The 26,657-nt window shown below is 46.4% G+C and overlaps 2 protein-coding genes and 1 long non-coding RNA gene across 4 annotated transcripts in view; 2 read left to right on the top strand and 1 right to left on the bottom strand.

The window, feature by feature from the left end:
* LOC135368448 (long-chain-fatty-acid--CoA ligase 5-like) overlaps positions 1-16,164 on the bottom strand; it is a 63,589-nt gene extending 47,425 nt beyond the window's left edge. Inside the window, exon 1 of one of the 2 annotated variants that reach the window (XM_064601727.1) lies at positions 16,020-16,164. The gene's annotated coding sequence lies outside the window, so the exon portion shown is untranslated. Of the gene's footprint in view, positions 1-2,748; positions 2,984-16,019 lie in introns of those variants that run through there. The other variant, XM_064601725.1, reaches the window with a different exon arrangement.
* On the top strand, positions 5,477-11,172 carry LOC135367827 (uncharacterized). The gene is made up of 3 exons (XR_010414537.1): positions 5,477-5,554; positions 9,513-9,684; positions 9,873-11,172. It is a non-coding gene; the product is annotated as an uncharacterized LOC135367827 (long non-coding RNA).
* LOC135368449 (vitamin K-dependent gamma-carboxylase-like) lies at positions 12,602-26,586 on the top strand. Its single transcript, XM_064601730.1, has 15 exons — positions 12,602-12,674; positions 14,883-14,999; positions 16,025-16,180; positions 18,133-18,298; positions 18,437-18,515; positions 18,815-18,921; positions 18,980-19,143; positions 19,536-19,717; positions 19,782-20,021; positions 20,920-21,074; positions 21,141-21,325; positions 21,786-21,916; positions 23,614-23,728; positions 26,314-26,404; positions 26,453-26,586. Exons 1-15 carry the CDS (start codon positions 12,665-12,667, stop codon positions 26,538-26,540), a joined length of 1,986 nt encoding a protein of 661 aa, XP_064457800.1. The 5' UTR covers positions 12,602-12,664; the 3' UTR covers positions 26,541-26,586.
* Positions 26,587-26,657: the final 71 nt, after the last annotated feature.

Below are 26,657 nucleotides of genomic sequence, written 5' to 3'. Positions count from 1 at the left end.
AGCTTTGAGATATATGTTGAATGGTCTCTATACACGTAAATGTAAGAAACCAAGTTGAGGAAGAGGCATCCCAGACAACCTCCATAGGGCTGCAGAGGGGACACAGGTCCACCGTCACAGGGAGGGGGGGGGAGCGAGCTAAAGTTCTAAGGACACTAAGAAAGCTTCTGTAATAGAACAACACGTGCTAGACGCAGTCCACAGTTCCTCATTCATAATAGCTGCATAATCTTCGAAGCTTCTCACATGGCATACTACCACAGGCTTGATAAAGAGAGCGAAGAAGGAAGACGGCAGGTATGACTGAGATAAATCGATAACATATGAGGGACGGTGCATCCACTACCAATTCTGATCACTCCAAACCAACACATCAGAAGCATCGAAGCGTTGGCTGATGGAACACACGGAGCGTCACCAAAAAGAAAACAAGAAACGGGCAGTTATCCTGCACACACATGAGAGTTAGACAGGACCGTCAGCGCTATGGTCTCGACTGTGCTTGTTCACATTGGGAGCGTCTGCGCGACAATTGACCACCGTACGCGTCCTACGCTGGACCAGGCCAGACTATGGGCCATGACACAGTGTCGCCACACCACCCGCAGGCGTAAAATCAGAAGGTCGTTCACGAAAGATTCCGTGGAATTCAGCATATGGTGAAGAACAAGTGAGGTGAGGTAATGTGAGGTTTAATGGCGCATCAGAAAATGAATAATGCCATATGTAGCACGATGGTGATGGTCGATTACTAAATATTAACGGGGGTACATGATAATAGGTCTTGGAAGTAAAACATGACTGGCACCTTTTCGGGATTAGTTCCGGTATTCCTTAAACGCGTCGCACAGAGTAACACACGCTAGCACCTTCAGAGATGGATGCGTAGGATATCTTAGGCAGTTTGAGGCTTTGTTTGTATCTGTCCCCTCTATGTTGTTCCAGCCTCAGAACATCAGTTTATCTCTTGCGTAGGATAGGTGACGTGTCTCTGCAGATACGTCTACCCACCGGCACTAACCGAGAGGTCCGCTTCCACCAAAGTCAAACGCCATCCTACTTCTGTGAGGCTTTGGGATCGACCCGGTCTTCGTCGAAACACTTCAAGCCAGAAGGGCCGAATCGGAATGTCTGTGCGTATTTGTTTGTGTGCGTAGACAGTGTAGACAACGACTTCTCCGTAAAGGGCACCCGCAATGAGAACATGTCCCTTATAACCATGCCCTTGTCGTGACAACCAACTCGGCAATTGGAGCACCCTCAGCGCCGGGTCCCACACATGGAATGGAACCCCCAGCACTGAGAGCGTAACTTCCATGTTGGTACCATGACGCAGGGAAATGAGGGTCTGCTAACTTGAATTTGTCCTTGCAACTTACAACGGACTGTCAGAAAAAAAAAGAACAAAAATCAGCATATGGTACCCTAGTTCTATCCTCTCCTCGGTAATTCAGTAGTTCTGGGCAACACAAGCAGAGAGAACTTCAACTTCTTCCACGAGCTGAAACATTTTAATCTTAGAGGGACGTTTTCAACGTTCTGAAACTACTGGGATGTGTGTTTGCACTCCAAGGCATATCTTAGCCATCATATTCTCCTTTCATGCCGCAATTAATAAGAACTTTACGACCGCCTTTCGTACATGAGCACCAAACGTTCGAAATTTTGCCGTTAGGGCGTTTCAAACGAAGCTCTCCAACTTCGTCGCTAGGGCATTTCTGACAGTGAGCTCCAACTCCTCCGCTAGGGTGTTTCTCAATGAAGTGCCGTATATAAATAAACAAAATAACACATTCGTGTGACGCTAGAGCGGTATTCACGCGGTATTTCTGTGGTATTTCTGCTTGTTCTCCGCAAGTATTCCACGACGCTTCATGCAACACCTTTTTCGAACCATCGGTCGTGTCTGCAACGCAACCACGGAAGGCTCTCCAGGTAAGTGTCTCCAGGTAAGAGGGTGAGAGGATGATACGAATAAGGTATTATTATTATGAGTTGGGGGAAAAATGCTTGGATATGACGCTTATCAGCGTTGTAGAGTTATGACGTTAAAGTATGGTGAAGGAACTTCTGAACTGGACGCCAGTTTATCTACGCAAGTGCAATTCAATAACCTGCAAATAACCAACAATAACAGCCTACAAAGTATGACAATTGTCGTAAGTTTTCACGTAAGGATGGCAAGGCAGGTAGAAGTCCACAGTTGAATAAACTAGCACACAAAACAAAACGGACAACACAGTTTGTGCTGTTGTGCCCGTTTTGTGTAGTCTTCTATTCAGCTATGAACTGGATAAAAAAAAACGTGTATTGTGCACCGCTTTCGGTTAGTGTGATTATGTGATTGTGAGAAAGTTATCTGGCAGCGGGACGGACAGAAAGAAATGACATGGTATTCGACCAAATTCGTCTGATGAATGTGCTCAAATCATCCCACAGAATGAACCCTATGACTGAAACCTTCGGTCGCTATCATTAAGAAATGCTGAAGTCAAGAAAGCAACGCCCATCTTAAGCCCTAGCAAACCACACTAAAGTCTTCCACATTAAGATGTATATACAGCCTTAACCTCAGTTTTTATGTCGGCCCTGTCCAGGAAATTAAGCATGATCCAACAGGCCCACGTTCACACCTTTCAGATCCTCTCAAAGTGTGCGACCGAATGTATACACCTGTGGTAATACCTGTGTACAAGGGAACGATAGCAGCAACGCTACTACCTTACAGAAAGAAAATGCATAACTTACAGGGCTGGAAGCCTAAGGCAGAAATTGCTCAAGAGGGTCAGGAGAATGGCTCGGAGAATTGAGATGCTCTGCACTGGTGCTGGCTGCTACGGTGCCAATTTGGGCTTCGCAGTCACTTAGACACGCATAAGTATTCTAACTGGAGCACATAGACAATCAGATTGCGCTGCCGGAGCCACTGTTCAAGAAAAACGAAGCTCGCCCCCGCTCTCACGTGGTGTGGCGCTCATGCTCCTTCATCACGCCATGTTCACACCACTGCCACCTGTCGGTCATGAGTTATCAGACGGCGGCGTGTCAACGCGGAAGCCAGACAGTCGCCCATAAAACATTGCAGCCACGTAAGCCATGTAAAGATTTTTATGATTCAGCGGCAGAGGCAGAATCGACCAGATTTCTTGGAGATGAAAATGACGACAAAGCACTAATATTATTTCATATCTTCACTTTCGAGACATCTCCACGAGAATTCGCTTCTTTTTCTGGAAGACGACACAATGCTGCAAGCAAGGTACAGCTATTGTTTAGTTATGCATGTGCGTTTCACGTGACGCGACATCAATGACCCAGAGCGACACCACATTGGACCCTGCGAGTATTAACCTTATTTACCTGAGAGTTGCTTAATGAGTTGAAATATAACGTTAACGAACCATCAGGGGGACAGAATAATTTTACATACATAGCGTCTACCTTTCGGCGTGTTGCGCTGTTTTCTTGATAGACATACTCCAAGCGCTCCAATTTTACCGCTAGGGCACTTCTTATAATTACGCCGCTAGGGTGACCCCAAAGAAGCGCCGTACATAAGTGACGAGGAAAAAAAAAACATCCTCGCGTTAACATTTTTATATTAACGCGATATTTAGGTAGATAAAATGCGATGAAACACCGACGAAACTCTTCAAAGATTGTCGTAAACTCTTGTAGTCTCAACTGTACTCTGCAAGCGTCGGAAGCTGCGCCACACGGAACGATGACTACGCGATTGGGAAGTGATGCCTGGTTCCTGTCTACGCTCCGCGAGTTTCGCCTTCATTTCCTGCTTACTCCAGCCTGTTTTCCAGACCACCAGTTGCGTCTACAACGGAACCATAAGTCCTTAAAGCACGACAACGTACTGAAAATAATGGTTTTTATTTTATTTCGTATCATAAGTTACCTTCGCTTGTAAGAATCAGCGGCAAACTAAAAATGCAGTCTCATTGCGCGCTTCAGGGAATTTTCGGAGCGACCAGCAAATCCTCGTAGTTTCGGATTCCCGAAGTGTAAGTGACGTCAGCGGGAGCTGGTGTCTGTCTCTTAGCAACTACCAAGTTGGCACACACCGGAAGTGTGTCTCCGCTCTTTACCGCACGCGGGACGACTTCCAGCAGCTGCCGTGAGGAAACGGAAATGAACCGTCGATGAGCAATGTTGCCAGACGCGTGACCGATTGGGACACCCGGTGACCCCCTCCCCCCAAAGAATATTTAGGGGATTGAGACTCGCACGTAGACTGCAATAACATCAATTTCATAGTTTATGTTCATCATTATATACAAAATAACAGGAACTAGGCCACAACGCATAACTATATATCTTCAGTCAATTATGCTAACTACAGTCTCTGCCTCCAGGCTAGTGCCGGTATGGTGCTAGCTGTATAGTGCTAGCGGTATTAGTGACTACCCATGCGGTTTATGGAAAAGCCTGTCTGTGATCGCACGATAACGCGTCGTGATTGGCGGACGCTTAACGACTACGTTGCGTCATTTAAGACCGAAACGCATGTGGGACGTTTTCCCCGCGTAAAAGCGCCGCGCACACGGCAGCGTCTTGCTCGCGCGGTGAGGGATCGCGCGCGTTCAGGATCTCTTTGCTCTAGCTGGCGTTATCGGACCAAGGGCATAAAGTCACTGGCACTGGCGGGCAGTGACTTTATAACGAGATGATCACATCGAGGGAATAGCGCAGGTTCAAGCGTTTGCACTCCTACTTTAAGCCCACACTAAGTCGACATCAAGAATGGCGCCCATTCAACTGAGGACCCCATTTTCTAAATTTACGATATGATGATCTGGTATGAGTGTGTTGATGCCCAAGAACAGCCACAATGGTCAGATATTGGCTCACACATTACTGTCCATACACGATTTGAATAATATCTGAAAATCTGACTGACATGTAAACCATGCAGCTAAGAAATTAGTCGGGGTTAGCGTGTAGTATTTGACGGTTCAGACTTCTCCTTCTGCGAATTCCAGATGGTGAGCCATAAACTGATCAGTTGCTCAGTTTTCAGTTGCGGGGGGTAATGACGGCGCATGAATGTCGTTGTGTGTGTGTTCCATTTCACGCTGCTTCTGACGGAAATCTTGCACACCAATGAACTGCATTGGTCGTTTAGTAATCATGTTTCACTTGTTGGTCTGTTTTATGCTGTCATCGCATCATCATCATCTCCAGCAACTCCTTGTGGTGAGCAGGAGTGGCTCTGAAGTTATGGAGCCCCAATCTGCATGTTATTTTTTTCATCAATTTGACACAATCCAATACAGCTAAGAAGGCCTCCCTTTCTTCAACTACTAGAGAAAGAAACGAGCTCATGAAAAATGATATTACTGCCACCACCGCATTTCTTCGTCTTTTGCACCGATATCCCGACTTATTCCGCTAGGGGCAGAACTGTTCTCTGTTCCTCTTAAAAAGGAAGACGAAAAGCCATGACATCATTAGCTCTCGCAGCTTCGATGCGGGTCACATCTTGTGGTCGCTCAACAAATAGATGATTGAATGACAGGAATCATCGTCCAGTCTTCGATAGGTGAGCGACACGTTTATGATGAGTGGTAATGTGGTATCACGGTGAGCGGCCACACTTTCGATGATGCGTACGTTGAGATATTGCGGTGCAGTGTATGCATAAAAGTGGTCAGGAACATCATTGTGCAGCTTCGAGCCATACCATCGCGCACTGTCTACAAGGATACAAGTGTCGACTTACCTGATCAGACACTACAGGTCACACGATCGCTGGCCGCTCCTCGGTAGAATACATCCGCGTCTATGATTTGACATATACCACTTACGGTGCAGTTAAATGCTCTGTGCCCAGTTTACTTCTTGCCATGTGCTGTTCATTGCAGCCCATGATGTTGGAGGGCCCTCATCCTAAAACTTTTTAAAGCAGGCGGACTCGACGATTCATTCTGACACACAAATGGAACGACACCACACGATTTGTAGCTCGCCCGCACGGTCGTCTTTTTTTACGAAAAAAAGTGGCGCAAAAGAATGCCTTCTGCAGAAATTTTAGGTTCAGCTGACAGAAGCAGGCCCCATTTGCCCTGTGGTGCTCGGCTGGGGTACACCGGTTTTTGCTCTCGCGTTTGGGCGCGGCTGCCCGCTAGGGTGAAGATAGCAGCGTCTTTGATCAAACTACGGTGCTCCCGTTTTTCTTCGTTTTTTTCCCCCGGAGAATGTCCGGCCGCTAGGATGTGGATCAGGTTCTGTACTCCATAAAAAGGCTAGGAGATCGCCAACGCCGCGTAAGGACAACGGGGATGGAGGCCACCACCAGCTCCACCAGGTACGTGAGGCAGTGCAGGCTGCGAATGCTTCTAGTGAGCGCCCAGGTGTCGGGGTTGTTGCTAGTCGTTCACTTCTATGCACAGAACCTCCTAGCGCCGGAAGTCCCTCATTGGTGTAAACAACCCGACGAATTGAAGAACTATACCGTAGAGGAGTGGAAATACTTGGCAATACCGAAGTCCCAAGGAAACTACAGCCAGTGTCTAGTCTACAAGCCTCCCATCCCCTGGCGAGCGAATCGTAGTACTGCCAGGTGCGCAGAGTGGGATTTTGGCCTCAACCGGAGCATCCACACCCTCAGAAGTGACTGGAGCCTTGTGTGCGACCGCAAACGCCTTTTGGCCAGAGCTAGGGCATCGTACTACTTCAGCAGCGTGTGTTCCATACCAATCTGGGGACACCTGACCGACAGCCTTGGGCGTGGCCCGATGCTTAACGTAGCTACGCTCTGCAGTCTATTCTCTGCCGTCGCCGTTACATTCTCGTGGAACTTCGAGACTTTTATAATCTTCCGGATCTTCCTAGCTGCTGCACTTAGCATGTTGCGAGTCGTTACCTTTGTCCTCCTCTACGATTCTACACCACCACAACTCCGAGACTATTATTGTTGCGCCGCACGCTACGGAGAGGCAACGGGCATCATCCTTTTGTCCGTTTTACTGAACGTCATTATTGACAAGAATGTTATATACGTGTTTTTGCTCACGCCATCCGCGCTTCTGGTGTATAACATCTACATTGCCGGAGAATCTCGCAGATGGCTCGCTGCAATGCATGTGCGAGGTGGAGAACAAGCAACGGGGTTTGCGTGTCTTCTGCGAGGAGTTACCTACCCGTACGAATTCGTCCAAAGCGGCTCTTCTGAGAGATATTTTAGCTTGCGCAGCCGGACAACTCTCCTCGTAACACCCGTGTCGATGGTTTTTCGTACTCTTTTCGTCTTCTGGAGTACTCTTGTCCTGTCTGGTTGCCTATCCTGGATCTCGCACTCTTTACCACCGCTACGGAACTTCTGGGCACGAACATTCATCGCCCTAATACAGACATCCGGAATATTCCTATTACCGGCAATCATACTGAGATACGAAAAGACGACTGTTCTGGCAGCAAGCCTTGTCGGAGGAACGTTTTTGCTGCTTCTGATCTGTATAATTGAACCGGCAGGGTACTATTTCCTAAGCAGGGGACTTTACGTTTCTGTCTACTGGGTGCTTGCCTGGTCTGTATGCATCGTCAACATCTACAGCATGGAGCTTTTTCCATCGATCGCACGTGCTTCCGGGTACTCCGTCGGATTCATCTTCGGAAGACTAGTTCCTCTAGTGGTTCTTTTTCAAGAGTACGCAAAGTTTCAATATCATCCAAGCGTGCCCTTCGCCGTTATGGCTGCGTTACTCGTGATGTGCTTGGTGTCCCTCAAGTTTCTCCCGGATCCACTACCGTCTGTGACGGACACCCAGTGGCTTTCGCCACAAACTACTAGAGATGATGGCACATGAAAAGTATTCACCTTGGCACCGTTACTCTTCATCAACAAAGAGGCATAATGTCTTTATATGTCCCAGGTCTAGTACAGAGACACACCAGTTGGTTTTCTCCGCAAACTACTGGAGTACTACTACCCACCTACTCGTACCGAAACTCTTCAAGAACGAGAAAGAGACATGTTCCTGGTCTCGCGTAGATCCACAACCGCCTGTCAACGGACGTCGAGAGACTTTTCCCACTAACTACTAGATCACTATTACCCACCTTCTATTCATCTGCCGTGACCTTTCATGAGCGAGAAGGAATAGTGTCTGCGGTGTCCGCCAGATCCACCATGGTCTGTGACGGACACCAGGTACCTTTCCTCACGAACTACTAGAGCACTACTATCTACCTTCGTACCGTAACTCGTCTTGAGCGAGAAGGTGCACTTCGCGTAAATAACAAATAAAGTAACATGGGTGCATGTTTTTTATCGAAATTGCTGAAACGGTTCCTGCGATATGAAGGGAAGTTTTGTGTGCCCACTGGTACCGTATGTAATCTTTTGTAGATTGGGAAAGACAGGGTATCAAAAAAGTAATCTCGCAGTTTTTTCAATTACAACTCTGAAATTGTGCATAGAAAGCATTCACAAACCCCGGTGCTTGGGCAACACAAAAAGGACGTACACGGCGATGCAGTGACTGACAAACAATAATTGTAATAAACAAATGTAAAAACAATATTTTAACAAAGTATAATAGGGCGCAAGTAGGTCTTGATTAAAATTATTGTTCGTTAGTCAGTAACGAACAATAATTTTAATCAAGTCCTACTTGCCCCTTATTATTGTTTATTAAAATGTTGTTTTTATATATTGTTTTATTAAAATATGTATATGTTTATTACAATTATTGTTTGACAGTCAGTGCAGCGTCGTGTACGTCCTTTTTCTGTTGCCCAAGCACTGGCGTTTTTCAATGCTTTCTATGGATCGCCAAACAGCTCAACTTAGCCGTTGCGTAGCCGTTTCATTTATTGGTATTACTTTCGTTACGGGAAAACGTGTAAAATTTAGTACGAAACACGTACAATGTGCATAACACTGCAATATCTGAAACGCAAGGGAGTTCTAAATGCAGAGCTGAATTTAGCATTAGATGCTGTGCTTGAGGAGCTGTTCACCATATACAGTACGCCAAAACCTCAACACACTGTAACGCTTATCCTATACAGAACGCTGCTATAGCAGAGAGGCTCTCACTTGCAGAGTCCGACGTCGGTGTATTTCCCACTGAGTGATGGATCAGCTCGATTGACACGCCATTCTCCGGACATAACCCTTGACGTTGTCCGCGCCCTGGATCTGTGGCAGCCTATATCCAATAATATGGTAAACGCCTGATCGAGATAAGTTAATTATGGTTCGTAACAAAAAGCAAAAAAAAAGCGGTCTCTAGGTTTCGCAGTGTCCTCTAGAATAAAAAAATATAAAGTAAATTCAAATAAAATTCATAGCACTTTTGTGCTGGGACCATCCCTGCCACTCGATTAAGCCCTCAGCGGGACGACTCTTCACAAGGAAATTAACGGCGGCATAAACGACTAGGGTCCTAACAGTTTCCACACGAATTGGATCGGTTCTATGCTTAGGTATCGTTTTTGACCTGGCGTGGTATGTAACTACTTCTGTCTAACTTGCTTTTTTTCATTGATTTCAGAATCCCCTTAGTGTCACCCGCATGCTGCGAGCTATCCATGGGGGACGCCTATGCAAGAAAGGCGGGGATCGGGGACAGGGATTATGGACACCTGTGTACCTGACAGTGCCTTAACATGATGGCCTTACTCTCATGGTGCTACAAAAGCAGCAAGACAAAACAAGGACAGAAGGTGAGCACACAGGACAAACTGCTATGACATCGTTTGTGTGGATCTTGTGTACATGTTTGCATGGTCCTTGTTTGTCCTGCTACTGCTTTTATACCACAATGCCAGAATACCGACCATCCTCAACTTTCCACGTTAGTGGCCTACATTCTTCTTCTTTTTTTTTTTCTTTTTTTTTTTTTTTTTTGTAGCAGCGGTGCTTCTGGGCAGCTCCATCCAATGCCCGAAATCCATGAAGAGCTCCATTCTACTCGTCGCCCTGATGCAAGGACTCGGGACTCATCATTGGCCACCACAAACCACATCTGTTGTACTTAAAGCTCAGCTCCGCCGATTTTCGACTGCGACAGAATGGAGCCATGCTTGGGCTGTGCGTTCGTTTCCGCACAGGGAGCATACATGTGAAAAATTTTCACCCATTTGTTTGTAGTTTTTAAAAAAACAATTTTTTTAATTTTCCTGGCACGGCGGTCCTGTGGTCGGCAAACCCTGACCAATCCCGGCTTCGTCCTGGCTTAGCCGCGCTCGTGGCTTGGCTAACGCCAAATCGTCGATGCGATGGCGGAGATCTATGGGCGAACGTGAATGTTTTGGGTGTGTTCCGTGATAATTGCTGTCGTTAATAGCCTCAAAGATAGTTTTGCCGGTCTTTTTAACAAGCCTTACAGGATGGCCTCGTTGTGCAACGACGGCCGTCGTGAGCGGACATTCTGTGCCCGCACTCTGCTTCATGCTACCAACAAGACCTAACACCTAACGTGTGACGTACACTTACGCATTCTCAATAGCTTTGGCAGTGCACTATGCGCGGACTTGCTGCGCGTGCAGAAAGCACCACCAAAGCTATTGAGAACGAGAACGTGCTCGAAGACGAAGTATTCCTTATAAGAAACATGATAAAACGGTGCGGTGGTCCCCGATAGCTCGTGACAGCTGTTTCAGCACGATACAGCGGCCATGACGGAGTGTAAACACAAACTGGTTGCCAGGCAGAGCTGGCTAGGTGTGGCTATCCAATCCGCGCAGTTCCAAGTATGACGTCACAAGTGGAACCGCCGCCCGGTAGTTTTTCTCAAATTTCTCACGAAGGAGTATGAAAATTTGGAAAGCAATGTGCGTTTATGAATGAAGCTGGGACCACGGTTCTGAATATCACAACGTCTTCATACTTTCGGAACAGCAGCGGAGCTGCACTTTAACGGTGGTTCCACAAGTTTCCGGCCCAAGGTAGAAAATGCGCGCGAATTTGAAAAAATGCGATTAAGGACGCGTGGCGCCATCTGTTGGAGGGCCGGAGCACCACCCTCAACCCTCTCCATGCTTTTGTCGGTTGGAGAGTGGCATTTCAAACAGCCAGGGTGCACTCTTCAGTTAAAATGGAAAAAATCGAGTACCGCGCTGTGATAAAATTCTTGACAAAAGAGGGACTTTCGCCTAGGGAAATTAAAGCGCGACTGGACAACGTGTACAGGGAAGCCTCTACGTCATACACAACGGTAAAAGACTGGGCTAAGCAGTGTCGACCGGGGCGAGAGTCCACTGAAGATGATCCACGCGATGGTCGTCCAACAACAAGTGGAACAAACAAGTGGAAGTGGTGACTCAAGAAAATGTCTCTTGTCGAGGAGGAAGTGCTGAGCGACAGGCGTCTGAGGGTGAAGGAAATCTCAGAAAGGCTGGGGCTTTCCAAAACAACCGTTTTTCGCATCATCGGCGAGGGCCTTCACATGAAAAAGGTCAGTGCGAGATGGGTGCCACGACTTCAGTTCAAAAGCAACAGCGCGTCGTCTGTGCCAGAGTGTTCTTGGAGCGCTGTCAAGAGAACGAAGAAGAAATGTTGAAGTCAATTGTCATAGGGGATGAGACTATGGTGCTCTACTATGATCCCCTTTCGAAAAACGAGTCGATGGAATGGCACAAACCAGGAGAAGCACCCCCAAGAAAAGCTAAGGTCACACAATCCACAAAGAAGATCATGGCAACAATATTTTGGGATTGTCACGGGATCCTCATCGACTTCAAAGAGAGGAACACCACAGTGAATGCGACTTATTATGCTTCACTCCTGCACCGACTGCGAGACGCCATCAAGGAAAAGAGGCGCGGCAGGTTGAGTCGAGGTGTCCGGTTGCTCAAGGACAATGCCCCTATCCACACGGCTTCTGTTGCAAAGGCTGCACTGAAGGAGTGCGGCTTCGAAGAAATCCACCACCCATCCTACAGTCCAGACTTGGCACCGAGTGACTGCTTCCTGTTCTCAAACTTGAAGAGGGATCTCAGAGGACGGAGATTTCAAAACGATAGTGAGGTGCAAGAGGCAGTTTTCCAGCATTTTGCGGACAAAACTTCGGACTATTTTTCAAGGGTATCAGAATGCTGGTTGAAAGGTGTCAAAAGTGCATCGAAGTTAAGGGTGACTATGTCGAAAAGTGATAGACTTGTTTCGTCTCTATGACTATTAAAAGTTGATCGGGCCGGAAACTTATGGAACCACCCTATGAGTTTAGTTGTACTGTCGGATGGATTAATGCGGTCTCCTTCGCCCAAAGAGAGCGAAACCGTAAACCCAGCCAAGTGGAACGCAAATGGCTAAATACGTTTCTACTCGTAAAGAGCTTTTCTTCAAGCTTTTCGGTCAAAGTTAGTTTTATTTTCAACTTTAGAAAGATGTGGTTCCAGCATCCGCTCTCAACGGGATCTGTCAGCATCGCAGTGCAAGACATCGCTGTGGGATATGTAAATGCCTTAAGTATGTTCCCGTACGCATTCACGAACACGTTTATTGTGTCTGCTCTGCGTTTCGAAAAGTGGAAGTGGATTATCTCGGATTTACACCTCAAGATCCGTAGCGCCGTTGGCGCGTCAGTCACAGACGTGCGGTGTCATGGTAACCGAGGCCCCAGCTCTGTTACTTCCCCACTCTAGCGCTTCTTTTCGCCATTGCCACGCAGGTGGTCCTTGGAACAGGACTCAGTTACTCCTCATGAGTTCAGGTGAGATAACCTGCCTTGTTACTGCCGGTTTTACGACGAACAATAATTGTTCTAACCTCGCTGTTCTAGACGGCGTTCATCATTTTTGCTGTCGTTGCACAGACTGATTTGTTTCGAGGAGTTCACTTGAACAGAGTGGCCACATCGTTCAGTAACTTCGAGCATTCGCTCCCGCATCGCTTCCTAATGAAGTGCAACAAGGTACTATAGGGGTTGTACATTGTAACGCAGCAGTAAAAGGGAGCCCGTAAAGCCTGGAGTACTCTACGGGATTCCACCAGCTTGCCCGCATTTATGCTAGTGTGTAGGAGTCTGTTGCCGTCGTGTAAACGGACGTAACTTCCGGGTGTGTTGTGAGTGGTGTTCCTCATATTTCACTTGATCAACCGCAGGTCCTGCACCGAAGTTTTCTTAGTTTATTCTTAGAGTGCTTCATTCCCTGTATTCGTTGTCCTTTTCACTACGAGTTGACTGGACTGTGTATGTTTTTTTATAACCGCAGTAATCTCGCAAGACCCTGCATGACGCATGTTGCTCTTCTCAAGTCCGGAAAGCCTACACTGCCTGAAAGGTTTTATAGCTACGGAAGGAGGTCGGGTCTACGAGGTGGGCCACGAATGAGGGTCGTCGGATTTCCACTATATTAGCAACTTTCCTATACTGTTGTCGCGCAACAATTTGTGCCATGGGGTCTTGGCTGTTTTCTGATCACTTAACGGATCCTTCTGGCGCTACATTTGGGACTTCTGAATAGCCTACCAAAATCGCGATGACGTTGTTTCAGGGTAGACGCCACCTGTAATGCTGATGAGCAGTGCGACCACTTGACGATTGACCTACTTTCGGGTGGTATGACGCCGTCCAGATTTCTTTAACTTTGCGTCATGATTTTTCGGCACTTGTGAAAGAATTCCGGGGTGGATAAATTCAGTCCGCTGGTTCACCTTTGTAGCGTCGATCCTGGTCATGGTTGTCTCGCGCGCGATGCAAGTCCACGAATTAGCAGTGTACGAACTGCCGTCAGCTTTCTGTTCGGAGTCTTCGGAGCCAGTCACGTTTCACATGGGAAACTGAAGCATGTTCTGAAGACTAAACAGCGCAGAGCATAGACAACGGACGTTTAATGACTGCAAACATGGAATGAAGAATGAACTGTGAACATGAGATGACTCATCACGTGAGAAAGTGATTCGTGATCCTTAATCGTTGTTATATCACAGGTGAAAGTGCAGGGTCATCTTATGGTTCTGATGGCACGGTCCTATAAAGAGGTTAAGGTCGTCTCAATATTGCCACGAATCATTCTCGAGAAACTTCCAGGGTAGGCACAAAACTGTACATCTCATCCCGGTGCATGCTGAAGAAGAAGAAAGAAGATTCCAGATACATCGCCTGCTGCACGTGCTGTTTCTAGACTTTTCGGCGCGACGCTTGCTTGTGCGCTCCAGGCTGGAGCATTCTTTCTTTGGACTCAGTTGTGTTCAGAGAGCTATCACTCTTGTGCTTTTTGCTACCAAGTAGTTTAATAAACCGTTTGCTGTTTATTCGACGACTCGCCGGCCCATTTCGCTTCGTGACAGTATAGTGTGACCTGAGGTCCTGAGAAGACAAGATTCTTCCACCGGAACCGCGGAAGACTTCCTGTATACTACCCCCACTCGCCGTCTATAGTCATCCTGCATGTCTCTATTGGAGGCAGCGGTTGTCCTATTCAAGGTGGCGTAGAGTACCAGAAGAATCGCAAAGCATCTCTGTCCTGATGTCGAATGGCTATCTTGAGGAAGGCTTACTGTACATCGGTGATATATTTAACAGGATGTCTACATATCCACAGCCCTGATCATGTTGTTCTTTCTGATGATGTCGCGTACGTTAAGAACTCGACCACAAAACCTATCCATTAGCAATTCATTTATCACTCTGCATCATTATATATATACCAGTCTAAATGGCAGTTCTGCATCCATCAGAAAACTCCTGAAGCTCCTTCCACATGACCGGATGCCTGCACACCACTGGCTACAGATAAGAAGTGAATACGCACAAGTGGGGAATCTGTCAGTTACTCTAGCTGGCTCAATGGTTTCGGTAATAGGGTATGGTCAGTACGCGAAGGATTTAGCGTCCGCGAGTTCCCATGCAAGAATGACTGAACCGTGTGTGTGTTACTACGTACGCACGAAAAGATGGTACGTATTATACTTCCAGGTTCGTCATACTGGAAAAGGGGGACACTGATATTATCCTCCTGGGTATCATCATGCATCATTTGGCTTCACACCCCATGTGACCCCTCAAACTTGGCTATCACCAGGATATTATTCGGTACGAGTCAGTACTGTCACGACTTTCCCAGTGATGAGTGTACACAGAGTATTTTATCCAATGTTATTATAATTATTATTATTATTTGAAACATTTCTCTCTTGATCTAAGAAATACATTTGGTATCTTAGTTATTGATCGGTACTTTCGATTGAGTTCTGTAAACTATTTTCCCGATGAAAAAAGCTTTAGGGTTTCTGTATGTCAGGCAAACTCGCAGTTTTAGAAACCCGAATCCTATACTCTCTCAAATAATACTACGACATGCAGAGAAATGCGGGAAGTACGGAATGTCTTCTCGCCTGCCTGTATTTATGTAGATACGCAGCAGCCTTCCGATCACTTTGCTGCCCCCCACACATATGCTTCGGTGAGGCACGTCATCAAAAGCGAGTTATGGAAACGCCGAAATTATATAGCTCTGGATCGCCCGTCATCGATATCCTGCGCGCCATTCTTTATCGCTTGATATTGCATTTGGAAGCGCACAGGCATCTCAAACCAAAATTTCAATCATATTACGTAAAAGACTCGGTAAGACTAGGAAAGCAATATCATCGTACAATGTCCTGGAATTGTATTTCATTGGTTGCACTGTTCAAAACATTAGTGTCTTTCTTTCAAAAGCGCTATCAGAAGCTCTGCAGAATCATGTCAGAGCTGCAAAAGTCAGAGGGGCTTTCGCAAAAAGTGGGTTTCGCACTGGGACTTTCAGTTGGTGAGCCTCTCGTAGTGACGAGGGGACATCACGTTACACGTCACCTTCTGACGTCACCCCCTTAGACATTGCCTGTACCTAATAATAATAATAATAATAATAATAATAATAATAATGCGGTGTTTACGTCGCGGGACAACATTGCCTGTACCTGCGCACTACTGTTGAAGGTCCAATGAGGCCAAAATAGCTGTCCAGTGCTGGTACGGCAATCGTTTGAGCTAACTGTGATAAGCTACGGCAACACGTCGCCTTGCCTTGCCTAACCTAACCCAACGAAAATATTAAATTTTATCACTTACAACAGGCACGATGATGGTTCTAGACCAGCCAGCAGAACGTGGCCTGTCTTTCGTTGAGGAACGCTGGGGTGACCCGAAAGAGTGCCGCTTTCCTCTCTTCGAGTTCATCCGACCGCTGTCCGTGGAGGCGATGTACACCGTACACGTCGTGATGTTGCTCGGTGAGATTACAGGCGTACATCTGCACACTGATAAAATAATGCTTGAGAGATAGAAGCGCCGGATAAGCATACGTGAAAGCAAAGAGACAACCAATTTCTTATCGATCGTGGTCTTTGTTCGGTCTTACACCGGTGGACGAAACAGATTGTTCAGACTACGATGTCAGTTGTCTCCATTGTTTTTACGCTGCCCCATGGCCAGAGGAAATTAAAAGGGTTGTGAAGTGTTGATATATGCTATGCATTACATCATGCACGTATATGCAGCACGCAAGTAGGTCAGCTGTTTGCGCAGCTTCCCAGTTTCCCTCTCTCTCCTATTGCCCGTGGAGCGACCTCATTGGTCCCTGTCCCAAATACTCCCTTTTTGCTGCCTTGTGATTGGACGTACACTTCGTCACGAGGCTTCTCCAAACGTTGCCCTCTCCCCTACGGAGAGACAATCTGTCGTAGGGTATTGTACTACACAACAGAATGTTTTTTGCTTCGTATGGGAGAGATACGAACCCTCTGCGGAAGTTTCGCGTCTGTCTCTGACATCAGAGGAGCAAGAGCCTCGTCCACTCTTATTGGTTCTCGTAAGCACGCGATCTCCCCCGCGGCGGCCTCACTGGCGAAGACGCCTTCCGCGAAGTCAGAGTCAGATGAGTTTCGGTATACGCAGAGCCGGTTTGTTTTATGCGCGTCTGCTACTCCTTATGCAGTAAAATTTGGAATGGACACTCGCATTCATGTAAGTGGTTCCCTTTCACATCTATTTGGCGTAACTTGAGGCTGAGGTGTCCCAACCAGTTTTAAATATAGGTTGTGCGGCCCGCCTATAGTATAGGAAAGATCACGCATACTGCTGTACCTGTAGGGCTTATCATGATAATGTTCCACACTTTAAACAAAAGGAAAACGAATTAAACTGGCTGCGTGGAACCTGAATCGCACGTTGGTGCACGTATTGTGAGCTCGTTAAACTTGTACAAAAAAATTCCATTGTGTTCCAGTTCTCTTTCGATGAATCGTAAACGAGAAAACCCCTTTTAGGATCCGCAGAAGTCCTAGACTTAGAGACCTATCCATGCCATTTAAAATGGTCAATACCACGGTTACAACGGGTACTCTTCCATGATGATTGAAAGCAATTGTCATTGAACATGCACGTAGCGCAAAAGAAAAGACAACACACAACACGAGCACTGGTCTCGGTGGGCTGGTTGGTACCCAATGCTCGTGTGGTGCGTGTGTCTTTTCTTTGTGCCCTGCCCCTGTGGCGGATCCAGGGGGCGGGACAATCGCCCCTCCCCAAGACGTCAGTTTATACATTGTATTTCCCTCTCTCTCTTCTCCCACTACACGCTTCAACAGAGATACTGCCCCCCCCCCCCCAAAAAAAAAAGACCTAGGGTCTGGATCCACCACTGCCCTGCACTGGGGCTTTAGCGCTTGCAGTAGGTACCGTAGTCCCGCGACAGGCCCAATGAATTCATATTTTGTTGTTGTCGCCACGTGATGAAGTCTTATGCTGTCCTCTAACGTAAGGCTTAACTCCCTAGCAGCCTTTTCCACACATGACTTTCTAGGTGTGTTAAGCGAAGATCCTCCGATCGAGGGCCAATACTTCGAACAGAGACTGTTCCCCTTCTTTGCCCTCAAGGAGATCAGTCTCTGTTCGAAATAAAGACGGCTCTCGTCCTAAGTCTCTTACCTTAACACTTCATCACCGGCTCGCTGGATTTTCCACCTTTCTGACTTTGTTGATGATGTTGGCGAAAAAATAATAATAGGGAGGTGACTTTGTAGTTGCGTGCTGTATACTAGTACGACATGCAAACATCCAGTGCCGTTTGTTCCATGCCGTAGTGTCTTCTGCATGTCCTGTTGCCCGCTTAGCCGGTAATGTATACGGCTGTTAAGCCCAAAACTATGTGGAGATTTGTCTGACGTGTGATATGTAAATGCAGGTGCGTTGGGAATGGCGACTGGCATGTGGTTTAGGCGAAGTTGTCTGGCTTTTGTTGTTCCCTATTGGTACCTATTTTTACTGGAAAAGTCACGCTGGAACAATCACAGCTATCTCTATGGCATTTTCACGATGCTTCTTAGCACCACAGGTGCACACAAGTTGTGGTAAGTATCATCTGAATATTCGGTGACGTTTATAATGCATAAGGTATGTGTTGCGTGCTAAAAGGAAACAAAGTTAACAATTATAAAGCAAAGTTGTTCCTGCGAGTGTTATGCTAGCGTTGGACTTTGTTTCCACAGGTCCTTCGATGCAGGAAGGAAGCCTAACTCGTGGAATACACACGTTCCGAAGTGGAACTACTTGCTTCTACGTTCACAGGTAGTGAAGTTCCCTTGATATCCCAAAGAAACCTCGAGAAACTGAGAAAACAACACTTCGTCGAGAACCAAGTGCGCGCCATCCTTTGCTGAGACTTCTCAGTGTAAATCACTGAAAAGGCAAAATGAAACTAAGAATTGCACAAGTGTCATGCTGATCGATTCTAAATTTCTTAAAACCAATTTTTCATTCTCTGCCTTTATTTTCTTTCTTGCTACAATTCACCCATTTCACAAGAACGTATGTTGTCACGCATTGTCCAAATCTCGTATTTCATTTAAAAAACGTATGTAACGCAGGTCTTCCTTGTGTACTTTATCGCGGGTCTCAAGAAAATAAACCGCGACTGGACTGGTGGATTTTCCATGTCGGGCCTCGGACGGCACTGGGTCTTTGATACGTTCAGGTTCGTGAACGTGCGCCAAGACATTAACTGTGGATCTCAGGAAAGGGAATGTTTCCAGGTACCTCCTGTCTGATGAAGATGTCGATTTCTACATCATACACTGGGGAGGCTTCTTGTTTGACCTAACAGTAGGGTTTCTGATGATGTCATCGATTACGAGAGCCACAGCGCTGCTCCTTTCCTTCCTTTTCAATGGAATGAATTCCCAAATGTTTCGAATCGGTGAGCTACCAGGGCGTAATCCACACTTGTAGGTTGGCTGTCGTTTGATTGTTGTCTTCCCCTCCCTCTTGGTTTACGAAAGACAAACACGGTAACTGCCTGCGACACACTTTTCCGAAAAAATAAAAAATGGGCTACCCTGGAAGCACTGTACGCAACCGCTGCGATAAGGTACACGAAGAATGCTGACAGCATTCTTATGGCTACAGTCGTACATGATATGTACGATTGTAAATGTAATTTATTACGTTTGCTAACTTCTTTATTGAAACTGGCATCACAGCCCGTAATGAGCATTTGTGGAGTGGCGCGCGGTTTCAGACAAGTGTGTTTCAAGCAGTACCTCTCCCATTCGCTTCATCGTGATTCTTGTGAATATTGTGCCTTCGTAGGTATGTTTCCGTACGTTATGATTACCCTGTCGCCGTTGTTTCTCAATTACGACTGGCCGAAGCAAGCGATCGCGGCATCTCCTGCATGGGCGAAGAAGGTTCTGCCTCGAGTTACTGCCGCCGCTCAGAGCGTTGACTGTTTTTATGCCAGGAAGACTGAACCTCGCTCGTCAACAAAAGATGTGAGTCGCTCGCGCATATTCTCAACGGAACGGAAAGCAATGTCGAATACCACTAAACTTCCAGGCTCACAGGGAAACGTCGATTCCAAGAAAGTGGAAATGGACATTTCTTTTCTTATGCTTACACTGGAGCATTCAACTTTCGTTGCCGTATTCCCACTGGCTGACCAAGGGCTACAACACGTGGACAGAAGGCATCTACGGTTACTCTTGGGACATGATGGTGCATAATTGGAGACAGGTTCACGCGAAGGCCACGGTCTTCGACAGTTCGACAGGAGAGACCCGGTTCATTGATCCCAGCGTATGTTTACCGCTTTCTGAGCGACTACATTTGTCGAACTTGACAAGTGACTTCTATAAATCCTCATTGTTGTTGTACGTATACAGACGCCTCGCGACGGTATAATGCCGTGGCTCACTTGCTATCGTGTAAAATCTTGCATCACCGCCTTCTGCAGGTCCTCGTTAAGGATGTTAAAGGAGCAGTGAAGGCGCTTTCGACTTGTGTTTTTTTAATTTTTTCGTTTTTGGTTACAGCGTATTGTGCAAGAAGTACCGTGCGCCCTTGCACATGGTCCATGATAGTAGCTGACCTTTCGCTCGAAAGAGAGAGTTGTTTGATCTGGGTAACCTCTAAAGAACCCTCCCCTCCTTCTGAGAGGGAGAGAGAGTAAATGAGTGGTGATGACGTCACTGCATGACGTGAAGAGCTCCCCACAAATAGGGCAGCGCATTGTCCGTAGCAGACGAATTTTCTGTGGCGAATGAAACCTCGCTTTTCTGCGCTATGATTATGCTACGTCACACAGACTTTATTATGTCACGCCAGGTGATCCAGCCGGGCCTCTAAGGACAGGCCGCACCGCTCATGGATACTTTTCCAGGGCCTTTGTTTAAGCTTAATTGTGCGGCGACGAGATACCGCATAATCAAAACTTTGTGCATTATGGATACTGATGGACTGCTTAAGGAATGAAGCAGGGTTTACTGCAATGCTAAACGTCACTTCCCCGCTCCTTTAACACGAAGACTTGCATTTAGTGTCATTCAAGAAGATTGAAGCAGATACGGGTCTTATAGAACTCGTATCACCATGTGTTATACAGATAGTAAGAAAAAGTAGACGCATCTGCCTACTAGTCGTATGTGTAAACAGTCTGTGGCAACAGACAGTAATACTGTCTTGCCCCTTCCCGCAGAAATTTACGGCATCTCTACGGTGGTATCACCAGGCCGATATGGTGAAGCAATTTGCTCACTGCGTTGAAAGGAGACTGAGGGACGATTTTGGAATGAAGAGCGTCCAGCTTTACGTCGACGTCTGGATGTCGCTGAACGGCCGCTTCGCGCAAAGGTAGGTTGGCAGCGAGGAACACAATGCTGGGCAGTATGTTTAATTTGACGGTACGAACCTAAACAGAATGTACGACCCGACGGTGGATATCTTAAAGGCCAGTTGGTCTCCCTTTAAAGAAGTGTCATGGGTGCTACCTGTGTTGACCAACCTGAACGACTGGAGGTTTGATTTCGAGAAAATAATGAAAGAAGTCACGAACGACTCTACGCTGTCGAATGTGAACGTCGAATTTGTGGCAGACTTTCCCGGTGAGTAGGCGCTTTTTCAAAAGTATGATAATTAACTAATAGGGAGTTTTCACCTACGTCACATTGTGACGTGGCAGTGACGTGGCATGCTCGTAAGCTCTTCGCACTGGTGGTCACTTTTCGTGCTAGCGGCATTGAAGGTGACAAACTGCGCTATTTTTCAATGCGACAATCATAGTTTTCCTTTAAAAAAAAATGTGAGAACGACAATGACGAAGTGTCTTCGGGATAATAAAAGAAGGGTACGGACGCGACCGGATTTCAAAACCCCATTCAAGGCCTCGTTTGCGAGCAAATGCTAGATAATCTCAGCAGCTGCGACAAAAAAAGAAGAAAGAAAAACACCACCACCATGGCGCCCAAACGCGTTCGTTTGACGTCATGTGAAAACACCCTATATGGAAGAAATACGCGTGTTTCAAGTGACATACAATGTTCAATATGTAATACTTACTTGCAGGATTCTCCCTCGTCAACTACCTCGATGACAAGTTTCAAAACGTTTCTCTGAAAGTCCTCAGCGGCACAGTATCGTTCCGTACGCAGTCAGATGAAGTCGAGACAGTCTTACAACGTGGAGATGCCATAACCGTAGGTGTTGTTCGTGTGTTCCCGTATACACTGTTTTGTCGTGGACGCCGCCATATTGAAAGCGCAGCGCCGTCTAGCCGGGGGAGCACGTTGAAAACTGTGTTTACCGCCCAAGTCAGAGAGAAGGAAAGCACACGTGTTGTGTGCTTCCTGCCTAGTAGCCTGCTGTCGCTTTCCTCCTCTCTGGCTTGTTGGCTTTGAGGCTGGCTGGAAAATGGTGTATAGTCCGGATTCGCGTGGCGTGTTTTTCGAGTTCGGTTGTCAGGGATGAGAAAAAGAAAACGAAAAAAGGAAACGTTACGTAACTGTGCACACTTCGCACTCACTCTTTTCGGCAAAACCAAACCTTTGTTGTGACGTACACAAGGGCCCCTGAGAACGGAATTTAAAAAAAAAATGTAGAGGGTTCTCCCTGTTGAAGTGGTCTCCACGAGGTCTTGGGTGTAAAGTTTACTGCGGTGACTTTTAATGTAACATTATTTTATGGTATTTGCTTAACTGAATTAATAATTCATTAATTGAGTTGAATATGTGAAAACAAGAAAGAAACGAAGGAATTGGCTGCACCTTTGTGCGTTGTGCCAAACGTGTTTAAGTGTGGTGCTTTGTGGGCCATGGTAAACATCTGGTCACGGGGTCACTGTCACGTGGTCCCTATAAAGCCACGGAGGGACCCAAGCGGTGCGTTGTTAGGCTCTATGCACAGCCATGGCCTCAAAAACCAAAGGAGAAAAAAACGGATGTGTGAACAGTACAACACACTTGTTTAGTGGGTACGTATGAACTCACTCTCGCGCTGATAACGACAAGTGAGTGTGGATGAAACGGCGCAACCGGCGTGGCTTGGTGGGAAGGAAGGGGTTACCGGGTTCACTGTTCCGGCGACGAGAACAATTAGGACGACATAGGTAACTGGCTTAATTTTTTTCTTCTGAATTTGCTTTCAAGAACCTTCGCACGATTGAATACCTGAACGCATATACAAATTCCGCCTTCTCCTAATGTACTTAAAGTCTCTGGACGTGGCTGATCGATCAGTCAATTTGAAGTCTATAGGGCTCTTTCACATTGCAGAGTTTCTCGCCTGTCTGCTGTTCACTTTTGACAGCACACTGACCCATGCAGGTCAATGGAGGTTATTCACGCGTCCGTTTTTGTTAACGGATGCGTGTGTTCGTTTCCGTGAAACCAAGTGCATGTCCTGTTATTGTCCGTTGTTTCCGACGACACGACCGCAAAACAGATTATCCATCGGATCCGTGCTTTGAGAAGAAAAATCGCAAGAAGACCGGACAGCAGTAGTCCTGATAAACCTTACTTGGAACCTTAGCCGGAGCTGTAGGAATATCGTCCACTGCACAAATGCACATTAGATAGTTTTAGTGCATCGTACGCAATCGCCTTTGCGTACGAAAGGGATAGCGTGGTGGCTGTGCGCAATGCGCGAAGCTATATCTTTATGACTTGCACGTGCGCAGAGCCACCAACGCTATCTCTTACGTACGCAAGGGCGATAGCGTATACGATATACTAAAACTCACTATTGACGTGTCCAGCACCTTGTCTGATAACGTTGTTTTGGCAGCGCAGGTGAAAAGTTCTGTGTTGAGTTCCCGCTACCTTAGTGGCACATTTATCAGCATCCAAAGTGGCTCACGTAGTAAGACTCCAACAAAGTAGCAAAATGTTTGTTTCAGGTCCCGACCAGTGAATACCACAAGGTTACCCCACTGAAGCACTCGATAGCATGCTACGTCTACGTGTTCACGGACAATGTGCGACTAGACGACAACGCCTCACCTCTTAATATTGGTAAGCGCCGGGTATAATGAGAAGTCTCTACTCTCTTTCCTCTGTCTTTTTTTCACAATTTTCTGTATCCCAGCTGTCTGTGTCTTCTTTTGTTTGCTTGAAAGCTTTAGGGAATAGCAAGCCCACACCGTGGCTAACATTTCCCTTCTCTTTTTTTTTTAACTTTGCATTAAACATATCCCCTCCCCCCCTCTACTGAAAAGAGTAGTCCGAATGATGCAATTACGATACTGATTCTATAGGAAATGGAGTTCGGAGCACCATCATTAATGTCGATGTTACATCACTTTCACTTCGGTGTGCACACACCGTCGCTTTAATGATTTACGCGCTGCGTCACTCTATGCAGAGCTCTCTGCAGTATGGTACACGGACTCACGCTCACTCAAAACATCATCAAATGTTGCTCGACGGCTCCTTCAGTGGCACACTTGATAACGTCCAAAGGCCTTGGGGTGTCATGTTTATTGTTTAAAAACGCACGCCGGCACTACAACATTAAAAACAACTAAAAACTGGCCGAGTGACGTAATCTGGGCTTGTTGGTATGAGACCATATTGCTGCTGAGCGTCCTCGTCTTTATAGGGCACAGCAGCAATATAAAAACTTGACGTTTCGAGAACAGTACTGCGGTCCCATCATCAGAAAACAAGTGTCTTGCCTGAACTGCTTACTTATCTATTAACGACTGGTAGCAGTCAGGAAACAGGTCTGGGTGTTTGCTGACACAATTGCTTGTCTTTTTGATGAACCAAGATTCGAGTTGTTTACGTACTCCCCGTCGTTCTTCACGTGCTAAAATGTTAGGGTTATCTGCAACGTCATGACGTTACGACTAGTGCCGTGCAAATATTCGAATTTTTCGAATATCGAAGGGAATGCTTCGTTCATTATTTTATTTTTCAGTTTTCTTGGTGAACGTGAGGCTCAGGTGCAAAAGGGAAAATCCCTGATGTATCCCTGGCTTATATGTTCGATTCGAATTCCGAACCGAATACGAATTTCGGCATTCGAATTGCGAATCGAATCGAATGTCTCTTCTATACCGAATATATTCGAATGGTTGCCTGGCAAAAGGCCACGCAAGAACAAACAATTAATCTACAGCGAAACCGCCAGAAACACTATTTAAGTAGACTCGTCCTATCACTTTGATTGAATCAAAACGAGGTGGCACAGCACTCTGTTGCAAATACACCTTTCTGGATACCATAGGACTTCCATCCTTATTGTGAAGGGACTCATTATTTCATTCCCCACATCACCACTAGCAATGGGGTACAGTATCGCCCCTGGCGATGAAACTCCCCATCTCATCATCTCCTAATACAGTTGTTCGTCCTTGAATGCTTCGTCCTCGAATGGACCACCTTCTGAATGCACACTGACAGATTTGGGGCTTGTATACCGGTGCAAATTAAAATATATCTGTTGTCCGCTAACGTTTCCCGTAAGTTTGCACTTTATTTTCCCTTCGGCTATGCGTGTCAACCGTTCGATTTTGCAGCTATTCGCTTCGTATTCGCTTCGGTTCTACAGTTGTTCGCTTCGTATTCGAATATCCAGATCGGCTATTCGCTTCGTATTCGAATATCCAAATCGGCTATTCGCTTCGTATTCTCTTCTGTTCTCAAACCACTATTCGCACGGGTCTATATACGACAAGGTTGAAGATGTCTTTTGTCCAGAGGGCATCGTCCAGGCACGCAAGTTTGGAGCTGGTTATTGTCAGAAGGACGAGAATATGACGTAATTATGAGGCACGACAATGGCCAGGATAATGGTGATGGTGTATAAGGTCAAGGGGAAGTGCGCAGGTTAAGGACGCGCGCTCTAGTCTATGACGTCGCTAGTGTCATGCAGATCTGTCGTGGTAAGCGTAGCCTCGAACGAACCCGCGTAGTCTACTTGACTCCATGTTGTAAAAAAAAAACTGAGCTTGGGAAAAAAAGAAGAACGGGCTTCTTTTTTGCACAAACTAAGGCTTTTTTACAGTATATGGAGTTAATCCATCACCTCGCCTGCATTTATGGGTGCCTTCATAAATGTCGCGTTCGTGCGAGTTGAGGATCACCAAAGGCTGCCCCGGAACTGTCCGAAAATAAACCAAAGCGCAAGCTTGCGGCCCTCGCATGGCTTTGACGTTTAGTAAAAAAAAAAAAGAACGATCTTACCATAGAAATACTGTTGAGCATCGTTGCATTTCATAGAGTATTTCATATTGTGAATATAAGTATATTTTGTGACGTGGTTTGTGGTTTTGGAGTATCGCCCTAAATGATTAGGAACTGAGCATAAAGTATTTCACAAGCGCAGAGAGCCAGTGTAGTGTTATCTCTCGAACTAAGACAAACCAGCTGAATAAGTAATTCGATAAGGATAATGATATCTCGTGGCCTTACGTCGCGAGACAGCAGTGATGATTAGGGTGCCTCAATACTGTCTCCCTCTGGCGCTAGTATTCAGGCAACCTAGTGATGATGAGAGACGCCGCAGTGTAGTAGGTCTATGGAGCAATTTCATGTTTTTCTTCATGGATGACTTTCCAACTTGACAACAACATCCAGTCTTTTCTTTCTTCTAGGCGGACAGGGAAACAACACCACGGCTAAGCAAAAGAAGCCGAATGACATCGTATATTACTTCGGTGAATACGTAAACCAATGGAAAACAAGGTATGCTTGAGCCGCACGACTTTCCGACGATGATGTTTCCACTTTCAGTTTTCAGAGGTTAGGAGGCCTGTTCCGAGAACTAGCCACATCCCTGAACAAGTCCTTCGGTTCTCTCTGCACGTCTTGCAACGCTTAGCTGATATGACTTCCTTTAAGACGTGTTTATCGCTTACATGCTCTGTGCTTTCTGTCCAGATTTAGATCATTGCTTTAGGCAGTTTCACCTGCGTTATGTGGTCATTTGTGGTGGAAA

Source organism: Ornithodoros turicata, chromosome 9 (genome assembly GCF_037126465.1).
Source record: "Ornithodoros turicata isolate Travis chromosome 9, ASM3712646v1, whole genome shotgun sequence".
Lineage (NCBI taxonomy): Eukaryota > Metazoa > Arthropoda > Arachnida > Ixodida > Argasidae > Ornithodoros > Ornithodoros turicata.
The sequence above is the reverse complement of the archived record's forward strand: the minus strand, read 5'-3'. Positions and strand labels throughout refer to the sequence as shown.

Bases quoted from the DNA above. Each gene is read 5' to 3' on its own strand.
- LOC135368449 (XM_064601730.1), top strand. The intron at 19,718-19,781 runs GTGAGTCGCTCG...CTAAACTTCCAG, and splicing joins CTCGCTCGTCAACAAAAGAT to GCTCACAGGGAAACGTCGAT. The intron at 21,075-21,140 runs GTAGGTTGGCAG...GAACCTAAACAG, and splicing joins AACGGCCGCTTCGCGCAAAG to AATGTACGACCCGACGGTGG.